The 15981-nt window shown below is 51.1% G+C and overlaps 1 protein-coding gene across 1 annotated transcript in view; it reads right to left on the bottom strand.

Annotated features, from left to right (window-relative positions):
* Nucleotides 1-15981, bottom strand: part of LOC103260112 (cilia- and flagella-associated protein 46-like) — a gene marked incomplete at its 3' end in the record, with an annotated part of 70512 nt that overhangs the window by 25207 nt on the left and 29324 nt on the right. The window contains exons 12-16 of the mRNA XM_021712183.1: nucleotides 6049-6277; nucleotides 5649-5769; nucleotides 3409-3532; nucleotides 2566-2696; nucleotides 1542-1669 (exon numbers count right to left, since the gene is read on the bottom strand). Of these exons, the coding sequence (XP_021567858.1) occupies nucleotides 1542-1669; nucleotides 2566-2696; nucleotides 3409-3532; nucleotides 5649-5769; nucleotides 6049-6277 (733 nt within the window). The remainder of the gene's footprint in view (nucleotides 1-1541; nucleotides 1670-2565; nucleotides 2697-3408; nucleotides 3533-5648; nucleotides 5770-6048; nucleotides 6278-15981) is intronic.

The following is a 15981-nucleotide window of genomic DNA, read 5'->3' as shown; positions in this document are numbered from 1 at the left end:
CAAGGTCTTGCCAAGTTGCCCGGGCTGGTCTCAAACCCGTGGGCTCAGGGAATCCACTGACCTCAGCTTCCCAAAGTGCTGGGATTACAGGCTGAGCCACCGAACCCAGCCTAATTTTTTGATTTATTGTAGAGATGAGGTCTCACCAAGTTGCCCAGGCTGGTCTCAAACCCATGGGCTCAGGCAATCCTCTTGCCTCTGCCTCCCACCATGAGCCACTGAACCCAGCTGAACGGCTCTTTTCAAAACACCACACACCGCTGTCATCATAGCTCTGAAGATGAACAGTAACCTCCTAATATTATCAAACACCAGCCAGCACTCATGCCTCCCTGACTACCTAGAAAATGCCTTTTTTTTTTTTTTTTGAATTGGAGTCTCACTCTGTCGCCCAGACTGGAGTGCAGTGGCCGCTCCCGGCCACCACAGCCTCGACCTGCTGGGCTCCGGCGATTCTTCCGCCTCAGCCTTCTGAGTAGCTGGAACTACAGGCATGCGCCACCACGCCTGGCTGATTTTTTGATTTATTGTAGAGATGAGGTCTCGCTGCCCAGGCGGGTCTCGAACCCGCAGGCTCAGGCAATGCACTCACCTCAGCCTCCCAAAGGCGCGGGATGACAGGCTGAGCCACTGAACCCGGCTAGAAAATATGTTTTGAGCATTAAAGACTGCTAAGCCTATGGGGACAGGCTGATAGGGGCTTGAGGAGAGAGGCCTGGGCTGGCCCTCAAGTGTAGGTGGACCTCACTGTGCAGCCCTGTGTCCTAGAATGGCCCTGTTGTCTGTTTTCTTCAGCTAACTCAGCTCCACCACTTGGGGTGGGCTCCCTGAGCAAGGGGGTCTGCTCTGCTTGTCATTTTAGGGCACGACCTGGCACTTGGGGGACACTTGGATGACTTCCTGCATAAACCAGGGACTTTTCTGAGACTGACAGCACATGCCACGGAGCAAACTCATGAAAGCGACCCAGAGTGGCTCTAAGAATTTTGAAATTACAAGATGTCACAAAAGCCCCACTCCCGATGACACAGGTCCAGCGGCTGAGAGCTCAGACCTGGGGTCCCAGGGCTGAGTTTGGGTCCAGCTCAGCCACCTCCTATAGCACAAGCCCTGTGTCCACGTGTTTGAGGGGAACAAGCTCACTGTGAGGCTTTGGACCTGGTGCACAAACACATTTAGCATGTGCCCGGTACGTCACACCCCATTCAAAGTGCATCTGAAGTCTACTCCGATGTAAATATTCCCAAGCAGATGAGCAATCTACCACATATCTCTGTGGCTTTGGATTCACAATTCAGAAATTATTTCTAAGGAAAAATTTACATCCACGCACATAATGAAACATTTCGACTTGTATTTTTCACCTGGAAAATCTCCCACTAATCCAGGACCTTTTTCCTCTCTAGCATATAGTTTTATCTCAAGTGCAGAGGTGCGTGCTGTGATAAATATCTCCACTGCATTTGCAGGCCACACTGACGCAGAGGCTGCTGTCACGGTCATGCCAGCTCGACCCTCCCGGTGCCTGGACAGAGACGTACCTCAGCGCTGATGAACCCCACCTCCGCAAACTTCCGCAGGAGGTCAGGAGAAGCCTGCCACTGTAAGGCGGCCTCGGACTGGCCCCATTCGTCCTGCAGTGAACTGTTTCTACCTCTCCTCTTCTTTCCTGCGGGAAAGGGCATCTGGTAAAGAGGTCTTTTCTAGCAAACAAATGATGCCCGATTCCTGTCGTTTCCGAGCGCTCAGCCTTTCCCCAGCTCTGTGCAGAGCTCGCCCAGGCGGGAAGGGGGATGGGAGCTTCTCGGAGATGGGCCTTTTGCCCAGGGATGCCCGTGGGATGTCTGAGGTGTCCCCACTGCCAACCCTTGGCCAAAGCTCGCCCCCGGTCCCATCCCTGCAGATGCTCTTGGTTTGCTTGAGTGCTCGCCCAGCTTCAAGCAGCAGCGACCTTCCCTGCTGCCTCTCATGTCCCTGGCCTTCCTGGGGGCGGGCCCTCCCTGGCTCCTGCAGGACTCCCAGGTCCTCCACGTCTGTTCTGTCTGCTGCCTCCCTCCCTCATCCCTTTGGGCCTTGATGTGCCTGAGGCCGGCGCCTCTCCAGAACCGGGTGCTGACCGTGGGGATCCACCTCGCCCACATCCTGAGAAACACGCTCGCCCAGAGAGCTGCTATGCTGAGTCTGAGGCCTCTGCCCTCTGCGTGCAGGTATCCAGCACGGCAGCCTCTGCTCAGCTGTGGCTGCCCCTGCCCAAGCCCTTCAAGAGCCATCGAGTGACGAGAGGCCCCATGTGATGATGGTGCTCCGTGCTCCTGGCATGGCCAGCACGCAGCCAGGCTTGGCAGCAGCCCAGTAATTAGTGGCAAAAACAGTCGTTGTGATGACCATATTGCTGTTGCTACAATTACCACGCACAGTGCCTTGTGGTCACCTGGAAACGCGTCGAGAGAGACCATTTCCTGTGTGAAGGCCCAGATCCACCACTTCGGGACCCATCTGGGGACTCAGGAGGCCTAGCCCGGGGGTGGCCGTGGCCAGGCTGAGCGCACTCGCGGGGGCACGCACCTCTCCTGAGCCTCGCCGACTTCTTCACCCTGATGTTGTCATACAGCAGGCAGAAGCGACTAGCTGTCCGGCAGACGTCCCACACGCCTTGCTTCCGGGCGACTTTGGCTAACTCTGCCCAGATTTGTATCCTGTTCACCAAAGACCCAAACAAGGGGGAAAAGGAGCATCGATGTGGTTGCAGCATCAGCAAACACCCTGAATAACTGCTTTCCAGAAGACAGCCTGACGGGCGGGCTGTCCCCAGGGGTCAGGTGCAGTGGTCAGGAGTGGGGCTGTCCTTGGACGTAGGGCACAGCGGTCGGGGTGCGCTGTCCCCGGGGTCAGGGTAGAATGGCGAGGGTGGGCTGTCCTCAGGGTCAGGGCACAGCTCTCTGCTCTCACCTCACAAATGTCCACGGCACCTCCCACCCCCGTGACCAAGAGAAAGGCCCCACATAGTTCACTCCCAGGTGAGGTGTGGGGCAGGTGTCCCTGGGCTGAGGGCCCTACAGTTGACACCCAAAATCAGCCAGCTCTGGCCACTGCATCCTGGTCACCATGTCCAGAAGCCTGGTGCGATGATCCGCCCTGAGTGAACCAGCCCGGACGGGGTGACTGCACACCTCCCAGGCTGCAGCTTGTTTGTCACAGCCAGGAGGGGAGGTCCCATCCGTCAAGCTCCCCAGCAGGGTCCCTGGAGATGCCGGACCTGTGGCCACCTCCCACCCTGGAGCAGGTGTCTCAGCACCTCCCCTGGTGGCCCCACGCAGGGACCCAGGGCCGTCACTGAGCAGCAGCACAGACCGCTTCTCCACGACAGCCCCGGCCGGTGCTTTGCCCTGTTCGGGTCTCGTCACTCACCTCTCCTGGCCATTTTCGTGACCCAAGCGCTGCAGGTGCCCGGCGGCTTTGTCCACACTGATGGTGTAATGCCGAGCCTTTGCGGAGAGAAAGGCGAAGCGGCCCCGGTTTTTCCCAGTGGAAACTGAGGGCAGAAGTCAAAATGCAGGGGTTGGCGCTGCAGGTCGGGGGTAGGCAACATGGAGGAGCCGGCTGTAATAAACCGCCCTGTGCTGGCCACCCATGGGTAGCAACCCTGGGGCCCTGCATCCACCACTCTGGGAGCTGGACGCTCTGCAGAGTGGCAAAGTGGTGCCATTAGGGTCTTCTGACCATGACGAAGCCGAGCTAATTGCACCTCTGAGTATGGGAAGCCTCCAGGCCCCTCAGTGGCAGCCTGTCAGGCCCCTGACCCCAAGGCCCACTCCGCTTGGCAGTGTCCAGGCGTCCTCAGGCAGAAGTGCCCGGCCCCTCGGCAGCACCCACAGTCTGCCCCAAGGCCCAGTGGCTGAATCACTTGACACTGGAGGTTCTGAATCGCTGCTCCTTTTCCTGGCCCATAAACCATGAACACCCAGGACTCAACTTCACACAGAGGGTCGGTCCGCCCAGTACAGCTGATCTCAGGATGCAGTGGGCACTGGGCCTTGGGTGGAGGGTTATCCCGGCCCCAGGAGACCCCGGGGCAGGAGGCTGTGCCTTCAGAGCTATGTCTCCCCTGGGCTGCAGTCCTGCCTTCTCAGCCGGCACAGAGATTTACCTTCAAGAGCCAACCCAAGGCCCTGCTCCCTGGGGTGGGCACAGGGCATCTCCTGCGGGGTTTAGGTGCTATCTTGCCCCATGACCCCAGGTAGGCAGCAGGACACACTTATTAAGTAAAACGAATCCAGAAAGCAAAGCAGAGGGGTCCAGGTGATGCTGGCAGGTTACAGCTGCTCCTCAAACTTGTCAGGGCAAAAATGAGGCCACAGGAATGAGAACGACCAAGAGAGATGAGGGAGCATGGCAGACAAGGGTAGCCATGCCTCTCAGGGTCACTCCCAAGCCGGGGCACAGCCCCATCCCACTGCACCCTCCCCTCCTCATCTGAGACCCACGACTGTGCCCAGTTGCCTTTTAGACTGCCATCTCCCCAGGCATATCTGTGTGATGCCTGGTGTCAGGCTGAGTGAAAGCCACCAGCAGGCTGGCCCTGAGCTTTAGGAACCCTGCAGTGGCTGCAGGCAGGACCCTGGAGGACCAGGAGCAGGGCTCCTGAGCAGCCCTGCTGCCCGCTGGCCTGAAGGAGGTGGAGAAGCCCTGTCCAACCAGAGACGCCGGCATGGGCCAGAGCTGCTGGGGGCCGCGCGTGTGCTACGTCCCCCTTTAACTGGGCTCACCAGTCACACGCGGGGCAGTGAGGGCTTACGTCCTCTCGCCCAGCGTGCATGCAGAAGCTCCCTGAGCCAACAGGTAACAGTGAGGCGAGTGGGATGCTCTCAAGCCTGACCTTGTCACGCACACACAGAAGGCAGCCCGGCCCCTGCCCCGTCCTTGTGCCTCGGACGGTGCTACGGGCTGAACTGTGAGCCTCCCTGAAGCAGGATATGTGGAAGCTCCAACCCCTGGGGACCTCAGAATGCACCCTTATTTGGAGGCAGGGTCTTTAAAGGGGTGATTGAGGTAAGATGAGGTCATTGGGGGGGCTTTAATTCAAAGTGCCAGTGTCCTTGGCGATGAGGACATAGACGCACACAGAGGGACCGGCCTGTGAGGACACAGGGAGCAGACGGTGTCCACGGGCCCCAGAGAGAAGTCTCAGGAGGATCACGTCCTGTGACACCTTGACCTCAGGCTTCCAGCCTACAAGGCTGCAAGAAACACAGTCCTGCTGTTCACGCTGCAGCACGTGGACTCCACACAGCAGCCCGAGCCCGCAGACGCAGCTGGAGTATGGTCTGACAGACGCACAGCAGCAGAGCCCGGGCCGAGGTGGGGAACGGGCCATCGCTAAGGACACCCGTCACTTTGGATGAGGCTCACCCTGAGGACCTAATTTTGCCTTAGTCACCTCTTAAAGGCCCCACCGCCACGTAAGGGTCATTCTGAGGTCCTGGGGGTTAGCCCTGGGCGGCTCAAGCCTTTAGGTGGAGACCACACTGTCCCCCACATGTGTCTGGGGCTGTCCTTGGAAGAGCCCAAGGCCCAGGTGACACCTGAGCAGGATCAGAACCGTCGAGGCAGACACATTCCGGGCTCGGGGCCCAAGCATGGCCGCTCACCTTTGGTCTCATTCTCGCTGTCCAGCACGATCTGAAACGTGTCGGGGGCCAAGGCCAGGCCCGCATTCACCAGAAGGGCTCGCTTCTTCCTGACGCTGTCTTTTGGGGTCGCTTTTTTGGCCTCAGGAAAGAAGAGCGAGAGGACGATGAGCGAGTTACCATCGGATCCAAAGCAACACTTTCTCTGACTTTCCGGGAACATCTGGCTTCCAGCAAAGGCCTGAGTGACTCCTTGCACCGCACAGGGCAGCAGCGTGTTCCCAGGCCTCCTCGCCGACAGGTGGGTCCCGGGAAGCTTCCTCCTCACTGTGCCCTTCACCTCAGAGCTCGGCCCAGGCCCCACTCCCTCTGCGGGGCCCCGGACTCCCCAGCCACCCATCCGTCCTCCCCAGGGCAGCACCTGCTCGATGGCCATGGTGGCCTTGTCCTCGGCACGCTCAGGGACCTGGTAGAGCATGGTGCACAGGCGTAACCGATTAGAGGCCATCTGGAGCTTGTCCTGGTAGAGGCCCAGGCTGTCGAGGCACGCGGCCTTCCGCAGGTGCTCCATGGCGGGCTCCAGCCGGTCCTCGTCCTCCTCGATGTGTGCCATCTCCATGTGCACTTGGCAGCGGAGCAGGGTCATGAGGCTGGGAGGCAATGCAGGGTCAGAGAGCCTGGGCGGGGCTGCCTGGAGGCCGTGCCGGGCTGGAACGGTCCCAGTGGGGGGGGGGCTTGGCATTCTTCTGGTTGACACCCTTGACTTACCTTGAGGGCTTGCGGACAGGGACAGAGAGATGACCCCTGCCAACCCTGGAAACCTGAGAGAAAGCTGGTGAGAGCCGCGGGGCCCAGCAAATGCAGGGACCACGCCTTCCCTGCCCATCAGCACTGTCACCTCCTGGAAGGCTCCTGGTGGGACTGTGGGAGTGAGTCTCACATAGCTCCATCACTCACAGCCAAAGCCTGAAGTCCAAGGCCTTTAAGGATGCGGTCCTCGCTGCTCTGCTTCTAGTTTCCACTCTGGTCTCCTCTGCTAAGGATCTTCCTGGGCACATGTGTCCCCTGCTCACAATCACCCGCCTGGCCTCTGCTGCTGCTTCTGCCTCTGCTGGACCATGGGGTCTGGGCAGGGGCTGGAGAAGCTCCCATGTGCAAGAGCAGAAATAAGGAACCACACCCAAAAAATTGCCACTGACAGCACATCCCAAACACTGCCTTGAGCCACCAGCATGAACAGATCCAGCAAATTCTGCTGAAGGCAGACTCTAGAGGACTCATGCACTGACTGGCCTTTGGCCAAGACAGAGAATAAAAATCACACTAATAGACATGTAACCTTAGGGAAAGCGAGCAACGTGGTGAGGCTCTGTGGAGGAGCAGAGAGATCGTGGCATCAGGGGACCGGAGCTCGGCAGCCCCTGTGGGCCGGGAGCTGTGGGGCACCACGGGACCCACTGAGGGGCAGGGGCAGGGGCAGGAGGGTCCTGGTTAGAGCCAAGGTGAGGTCTGAGGTCTGGACTGCAGCATGAACGAGATGTTTTCTGACAGCCTGCGACCAAGCAGAAAGCAGTCGTGAAAGTGGGGTGGGAGCGCACTCTGAGATGAGTGTGGCATCTGGAGCTCTGCCTGCTCTGGGCACTGTGAGCAAATCCCACAGTGTGAGAGCCATCAGAGCTGGCCTGCCCAGACAGGCGGGCCAAGGCAACCAGAAGCGTCGCCACAGGGGAATGCACCGGGAAGTGAGCCTATGTCAGGGATAGACACAGAACACCTCCTGAAGCCTCAATGACAAAAATAAGTGCATCTCACACACGAAGACCCACACCCTCCAAAATATAAGGGACGGGCCAGCTGAGTGGACGTTCGGGTCAGTAACTGGCAGGGTTCTTTTTACTTCCAACTCTGATACGGTAACTCGACAACCCTGATAGCCATAAAACTGGACCAAAGACCCAAGGCAGCTGTTTCCTGGCCCCGCACACTTGGCAACACAAGGCGGCGCCTCTGCAAGACGGAGACCCGGGCCTGAGCCCGCCACTGCCTGGCTCTGGGCCTGGGCACGACTTTCTGAAGGTGGAAGAGCAGGCAGAGTGCAGACTGCCACTGAGCCCGGAGGCAGGGATCAGAGGGTGGCCGCCCAAAAGGCTGGGATCGGGAGAGGAAGGGGCTTTGCCGTGAGGCCCAAACTGTCTGTGTATGAGTGCTCCGTGAATACTTCCCACAGGCTGAGTGGCATGTGCATAAGGCAAGATGACATGCAGCTGAGTGCAGCTGCCCCAGGTTGAGAAGTGATAAGAAGATATGAGATGTGCTGGGGCCATAGACGTTGGGGGAGTCTGGAGGTCTAGCCTGGCAGAGACCTTGTGACTAACTCCCTGACATTCTGGATATGTAGCTGAGACAAGACAGTACCTCACTGCAGGACTGAGGGCCATTCCCTGGAGTAGACCTGCCCAAATAAGATCTAAAATTCAGTCTGATGACATCTGCAGGCAAGATAACAGGCTTGGGAAACACCTGGAACTTCCAAAGATGTGCGCTAACAGAACATAAAACCAATCCTACCTAATTTTAAAGCAATCAGTCAATAATTGAACTACCTACTAGAACAAAAATCAACACTCTTCTAAAAAACATAATTAAATGACAAGACACTACAGTGTATCATCCACAATGTCCATTACATAATATAAAATTACTGAACATGCAAGGAAATGCAAAAATGTAACCTACAGTAAAGATACAAGATAAGCCAGATGCTGGGTTTGGCAGATGAATCCTTTAAAGCAGATATTATAATATAAATATCATAAATATGTTAGAAGTTATGTTTTCCTTAAAAATAGTATTAATGAATGAACAGATAGGAAATCTCAGTAGAGGAAAAAAAAAACAAAAAAAGATGGAAATGCTAAAACTAAAAACTGTAATAACCAAAATTTTAAAAAAGCAAATTTCTGGTTGAATGTAACAGATTAGAGAGGAGAGAAAAAAGTGTCAATGAACCTGAAGACAAGTAATTGGAAATTATCCGATTAGACGAATAGAGAGCAAAATATTTTTTGAAAAATGAGCAGAGCCTGGGGACCTGTGGGGCAATACTCTAGCATGTGTGTAGCTGGAGTCCCAAAAGGAAAAGAGAAATATATCTGAAGAAATAATAGTTAATAATTTATCAAATCTGATGAAAATGCCATTATACATATTTGTCCAAAAGAACCCCGAGCGGAATTTTTGTCAAGGCGCCTAGGAATATAATAATCAGAATGCTGAAAACAAAAATTAGAAATACAAACTTGAAAATGGAAAGAAGGAAAAAAAAAGATACATTCCATATAGGAAGACCATGCTTAAAATAACTTGATTTTTTTTCCATCAGAAACTATGGAGGCCAGAAGAAAATAAAATAATATCTTCAAAGTATTTAAAGAAGAAAAAAATATGTCAACCCAATATCCAATAACTAGTGGCAATATTCTTCAAAAGTGAGGTTGAAGGCCAAGCTCAGTGGCTCAGCCTTTGGGAGACCGAGGCAAGTGGACTGCCTGAGCCCGCGGGTTCGAGACCAGCCCGGGCAACTTGGTGAGACCTCGTCTCTACAATAAAATAAAAAATAGTCAGGCATGGTAGTTCACACCTGCAGTTCCAGCTACTTGGAAGGCTGAGGTGGAAGGATCACAGGAGCCCAGCAGGTTGCTGGGTGGCCGTGAGTGTGCCACTGCATTCCAGCCTGGTAGGCAGAGTGAGACTCAACTCAAATACATAAAAAAAAGAGGTTGAAGAAGAGTCATTTTCACAGCAGCAATAGCTGGGAGAATTCACCACCAGCAGTCAGCATGAAAATGAAAGGAGGTTCTTTAGGTTGAAGAGAAATAATTCCAGATGGGAAATTTCACCTGTGGAAAAGAAAGAAGACCTACTAGACTTGTCAAAGACACGGGTAAACAGAAGAGACCGTGTTCCTCTTGAAGTAAAACATATGACGACAACAGCACAAAGAAAGAGTGTGGAGCAGAGTAACAATGCCCTCACGTTTTTACTCCGCGAAGTGGGAAGTGGGAAGAATGTCAGATGCAAGAATGGCCTTGCACAGACCGTGAGAAGTGAAGGATGGGTGTTACTGGCCCTAGAGAAACTCCTCCTTCCCCTAGAAGGTATAGTTGAGAAGCCAAGACGCCGACAGAGGAAATAAAATGGAATTGTTGGAAAATTCAACTAGCACCAAAGAAGGCAGGGAAGGAGCACTGGCAGACAAAAGAAAGATGGTGGACACATAGGATGGCAGACTTGGCTTCACACGATGCTGATGCAAAGGGACTGAGCCTTCCAATCAAAAGCAGAGATCACTATATTTAGGCAAGACAGCAAGATTCACCTATACGCTGTCTAAAAGATATTTACTTAAAAAAATTTGTTTGCACTTTAAAGATACAAGTGCAAAAGAAGACAAGAAGACAGAAAAAGTTACACCACACTGCAGTAAGCATAAGGAGGCTGGTCTGGCTGCGCTAATATCAGATGACGTAGACTTCGAGACCAGGAGCATTATACTAGAGATAAAGGAGGACATTCAATTCTGCAAGGCCAATTAAACAAGAAGATGCAACAAGGCCAATGAAACAAGAAGATGCAACAACCTCAAATAAGTGTGACATAATGTTTCGAAATATAGACAGCCAATCTGGCAGAAATAAAAGGAAGGAGAAACAAATTCATAATTATAGCTGGAATTTTTAACATCACTCTCTCAGTAATTGGTAGAACAGCCAGACTAAAAAATCAAGATACAGAAGATCTGGATAAATGATTAGCGGATGTGAGGGATGCTGGAATGACTACAGAGATTCTCCTAAAAAATGAAGGACTTATTCCCCTGGCTGATGACAAGAATCCCTTAGCTTTCCGACTAAGTCTCATGGAGCATCTCAGTACTAAAAATCTTCCTACAGAAACAAAACAAAACAGCTTCCCAGGCCCAGATGGTTTCATTGTTGAATTCTATCAAGCATTTCAGAAAAAACGATGGCAAGTATTACAAAAACTATGCCAAAAAGCAAAATATTTTAGAAAAACGCTTAATTCATTTTTTAAAATTAATTAATTAATTTATTTACTTTTTTTTTTTTTTTTTAGTTGGAGTCTCACTCTGTCGTCCAGACTGGAGTGTAGTGGCCACTCTCGGCCACCGCAGCCTCGACTGCTGGGCTCCGGCGATCCTTCCGCCTCAGTTTTCGAAGTAGCTGGAACTACAGGTGCACACTACCAAGCCTGGCTGATTTTTGATTTATTGTAGAGATGGGGTCTCGCCAAGTTGCCTCAAGCGGGTCTCGAACCCGCAGGTTCAGGCAATCCACTCACCTCAGCCTCCCAAAGCACTGGGATTATAGGCTGAGCCACCGAGTCTGGCTTAATTTAATAAAGTCAATGTAACCTGACCAAGGCATTATAAAAGAAGCAAATGCAGGCCAATATCCTCATGATACCTTTCTAACAAAATACTAGGAAATAAAACCTGGCAATGCATAAAAAGGACAATAAATATGCAAGAAATGAAGGGTTGGGCCAACATTCAAAAATCAGTGTAATTCACCATATTAAATAACAAAGGAGACAAGTCACATGATCATATTAATAGATGTTGCCATATTAACATCTGGCAACATTCAATACCCATTCATTATTTTTTTGGAAAAATCAGCAAACTAGGAAAAGAAGGGAACCATCCTCATCCTGTAAAGGGAACTGATAAAAATTTCACAGCTAATGTCTTATACAATGGGGCCAAGATTGAATTTTTGCCTCACTAAGATGAGGAACAAGAAGAGCAAATATCCTCGACTCTCAACATGTTCAGTTTTTCCTGGAGGTTCCATTCAATGCAAGAGGCATGAAAAAGAAAAGTTAGACAGATGACACGACTGTGTACATTGAAAATCTCAAGGATTCTACAAGCCAGCATAGTGAATTTAGCAAGGTCATAGATTACAAGGTCAATATACGAATGTCAATTGTATTTCTATATAATAGCAGACAATAAGAACTTTAAGTTTAGAAAAACAATACCATTGTCAATTACATCAAGAACCATCAAACGTTTAGGGATATGTCTGACAGAAGATGGGCATGAACTCCACAGTAAAAACCACAGGACACTGCTGAGGAAAATCAAAGCCCTAAATCAATGGAGAGCATAGTGCATGCCAGGATCAGAAGAGTCTATATTACCATGATGTCATTTTTCCCAAGATTCATTTATAGATTCAACATAATTCTAATCAAAATACCAGCAGGCAGGCCGGGCATGGTGGCATGCACCTATAATCCCAGTACTTTGGAAGGTAGCGGTGAGAAGATTGTCTGAGCTCAGGAGTTCGAGACCAGTCTGGGCAACTTGGCGAGACCTGGTCTCTACAATAAATAAAAAAATTAGATGTGCATGATAGCGCATGCCTGTAGTTCCAGCTACTTGGAAGGCTGAGGCGGAAGGATCAGGTTGAGGCTGCGGTGGCCGTGAGCGTGCCACTGCACTCTAGCCTAGGCAATATAGTGAGACTCCGACTCAAAAAAAAATGCCAACAGTCCTCCCCTCCAACTAGAAATTGACACGTTTCCTAAAAGTTATATGAAAGCCATGCATGGTGGCTTGCACCTATAATCCCAGCACTTTGGGAAGTGGAGTCAAGAGAATTGCCTGAGCTCAGGAGTTCAAGACCAGCCTGAGTAATATGGCGATAATGCATCTGTTCAATAAATCAAAAATTAGTTGGGCATGGTGGCACATTCCTGTGGTTTCAGCCGCTTGGAAGGTTGAGGCGGAAGGATCACCTGAGCCCAACAGCCCAGCAGGTCGAGGTTGCAGTTGCCGTGAGCATGCCACTCTACTCCAGCCTGGGTGACACAGTGAGACTCCAACTAAAAAAAAAGTTATGTGGAAATACAAAGGTCCTAGAATAGTCAAGACAATCTTCTAAAGGAACAGATTTGGAAGACTTATAACTACTAATCTCAATAATTACTACAAATCCACAGTAATTGATAGAGTCTGATACAGGCATATGTATAAAAATATCAACTAATAAAAGGTACTGGAGACTCCAGAAATAGACCCACAGGTCAAGTGATATTTAACAAAGGTGCCACCATAATTCAATAGGAAAAGGACATCCTTTTCAACAAATGGTTCTGAAACAACTGAAATACCCATATGGGAACAAAATAAAGCACAACCCCTACCTCACACCATAAAACTTTATCCTCAATGGATCACTGAACTAGATGTAAAAGGAAATGCTATAGAACTTTGAGAATAATGGTTCTCAAAGTGTGATCCAGACACCTGGGGGGTCCTAGGAGTCTCTAAGACCCTTTCAGTGGGTCCACAAGGCCAACCTATTTTCATAATAATTTCTATGTACACCCCTATTTTTTCATGAATACACATCAAAGAATATTCCAGAGGCTTTGTGACATATGCGGTGTCACTGCCACAATGTCTAGTGAAATGTATGCTTGTGTATTTTTGCGTTTAATATTTGTTTCTATTTTGATTTCTAGTACAATAAACATCAATAAATATAGCCTATTAAGTAAAAGCTCTTTGGGGTCCTCAATAATTGTGAAGAATAGTCAAGATTCCTTAAGTCATAATGTTTGAGAATTGCTATTCCACAGGAAAATGGAAAATCTGTGACTTTTAAGGAGAAGTAAGTAATTCTTGGACAGGACACAAAATGCAATAACCAAATTAGTAAAGAATTCATAAATGTTATCCCACAAAAAGTAAAACCTTTTGCTTTTTGAAAGACAGTGTTAAGAAAATGAGAATGCCAACTATAGCTGGGGGCAAAATATGTATAATATATGATAAATATTTGTATCCAAAATACACGAAGAGCTCTTATTACTCACAATAAGCCAAATTACACAATTTTCAAAATAAGCAAAAGTTTTGAACAGATACTTCACAAAAGACAGGAGAATGATCAATAAGCATAGAAAAAGATGCTCATTAATCATGGGGAAAGTTTTCACAATCTACCATGAAAGATCAGTATGTACAAGAATGGCTAAACGTACAATGATTGCTTATACTAGGTGTTTGCAGGGATGTGGAGCAACTAAGATTTCCACTGTGCTAGTGTGAACAGAGGGATGTAACAGTTTGGAAAAGAGTCTCTTAGACTAGTAATACATCTACCACATGTGTCTACAGCTGCTGTGAAAATGCATGTACAAGTGTCCCTTTCCATTAATTCCAGCAGAATACCCATCAATAGGTGAATAAGGAAGTTGCTGAATATTTATACCATGGAATACTACTCAGCAATAGAAAGGAAGGAACTCTTGATATAGGCAACATAGATGAGTTTCAATGGCATTAACTGAGTGAATGAAGCCAGTCTCAAAGGAATATATACGGTATCATTCCATTTATATGATGGAATGGTGAATCTACAGGAAAAGAAAGCAGATCAGTGTTTATCTGGGGCTGGAGGAGGTGGGTGATTCACTGGGCAGAGGCCCGTGGACATGGCTTAGGGGAAGTTTTTCTGTTGGAGAGCTGGGTACATGGACGTCTATGTTTGCCAAAGCTCTTCAAACTAAACCTTTAAATGGGTACATGCCTTTATATGCAAGCATACCTCAATAAAAATAATTAGGAAAATAACAGAAAAAGGGAGGGCAGCTAGCAGTTATTTTTTAAACCAGGCACATACGAAAATAAACACGATACTTTTGGAAAGAAAAGAGTCCTTAAAATAGAAAAAGCAATAGATGGGCTAAAGAGTAGGATCAACAATTAGAGGATCTGCAAAATGAAAGGGAACCGACAGAATGGAGGAAACACATCGGAAGTTAGCACAGGCGTGCCTGCAAGTGCACCGGGTGGGGAAGGGAGAGCCGAGAGAGGAGGAGGAGGGAGGCAGAGCGGCATGGCCAGGTGGGGAGCGGGGCTGAGACCCAGGGGCGCAGAAGCCCCATCGCGCACCCCAGGGAAAGCTCAGATGCACGACGGAGGAGGACAGGAAACGCGGAATGCTGTTTGGGCAGAAACCGCTGGATCTGGAGAGAGACGGAAGCCTCAGATACAGGGGGATCCCCAAAGCCCCAGTGGGAGAGCGGCCAGGACTAAAGCCACCCGTACCCCCACTTGGCCCGACCTCACCTCCCTGTCCACCTGCTGACTCGTAGGACCAAGGCTCTGCGTCCCAGGCCTGATCAATGCAAGGAGCTGCAGACGGCGAGGAAGCTCCCCCAGGCCTCCCCCAGGCTAGCGCCCCTGCTCTCCTGGGCGACTCCTCCCTTCACACCGTCTCTCCTCCGCTCAAGACCCCTCCCCCCATCTCCCACCCCCCCACCCCCGCTCCCAGGACACAGGAGTAATGGGAAGCCAGCCCCCACACATCTGTTGCTCCCGAATGATTAATTTCCCCCTTGTCTAGGTCATCTTACAGCTGAGTATCCACCGGGAAACCAAACAGAAGAAAGCGAGGAAGACCACATCCAACTGAAGCCCGGCCCCGGGACACACAGTGCCCGGCCTGGCTCTCACGGGGCCCTCTCGGTGATGTTGCTGCGGTGGCGTTCCCTGTGGCTCCCCGCCTGTCCCTGCTCTCCTGTCCACCTGTCCCAGGCCATGCCGACCTCTGCCTCACCCTCAAAAAAGCATCCCCTTGGAACCTCACCCTCCCTCCTCTGGTGGGTACTCCCCGCACTCTGTCACACACTTGGGGCCTGTTCCTTGTCTCACGGGACGTCTCCGGGCCTCTCAAGCCAGGAGTGTCTGCAGCAGGCCTACGGATCTCCAGTCTCCCAGGGCTCAGTCCATGCAACTCTGCCTCTGGTCAGCAGGGCGTGACTCTCAGCTTCAGCAGCCCTTTCCTTCTCTCGCCTGCTGTGGCCCTCTTGGACGCTTGCCACCACTGCTCTGGTTGCGCTTGAAGACACATGTCACACCTCTGCCCCGGGCCCTCTGAGGGCGCCAGTTTCACTCAGGATAACCCAAGGTCTCACGGGGCCCTGACGAGCCCACTCCCGGCCCCTGTGGCTGCTGCCAGTCCCCTTCCCTCTGAGTGTGAGGAGCACAGACACCCTGTGGGCTCGAAGCCCAACCTCCTCATTCCTCGGGCGCCCACTGGTGCCAGGAGTCTGAGCAGATGGAGAGTGATGGTTTTTTGGTTTTGCTTTTGAGTTGGAGTGTCACTCTGTCTCCCAGACTGGAGTGCCATGGCACACTCATGGCCAGCCCTGTGTCGAACTGCTGGGCTCCGGCGATTCTTCCACCTCAGCCGTCCAAGGAGACGGAACTACAGGCTTGTGCTACCACACCTGGTTGATTTTTTTTTTTTAA

Source organism: Carlito syrichta, unplaced genomic scaffold, assembly GCF_000164805.1.
Source record: "Carlito syrichta isolate Samal-C Ts95f unplaced genomic scaffold, Tarsius_syrichta-2.0.1 Scaffold303117, whole genome shotgun sequence".
NCBI lineage: Eukaryota > Metazoa > Chordata > Mammalia > Primates > Tarsiidae > Carlito > Carlito syrichta.
Note: the sequence above shows the minus strand (reverse complement) of the source record. Positions and strands in the feature narration are given on the sequence as shown.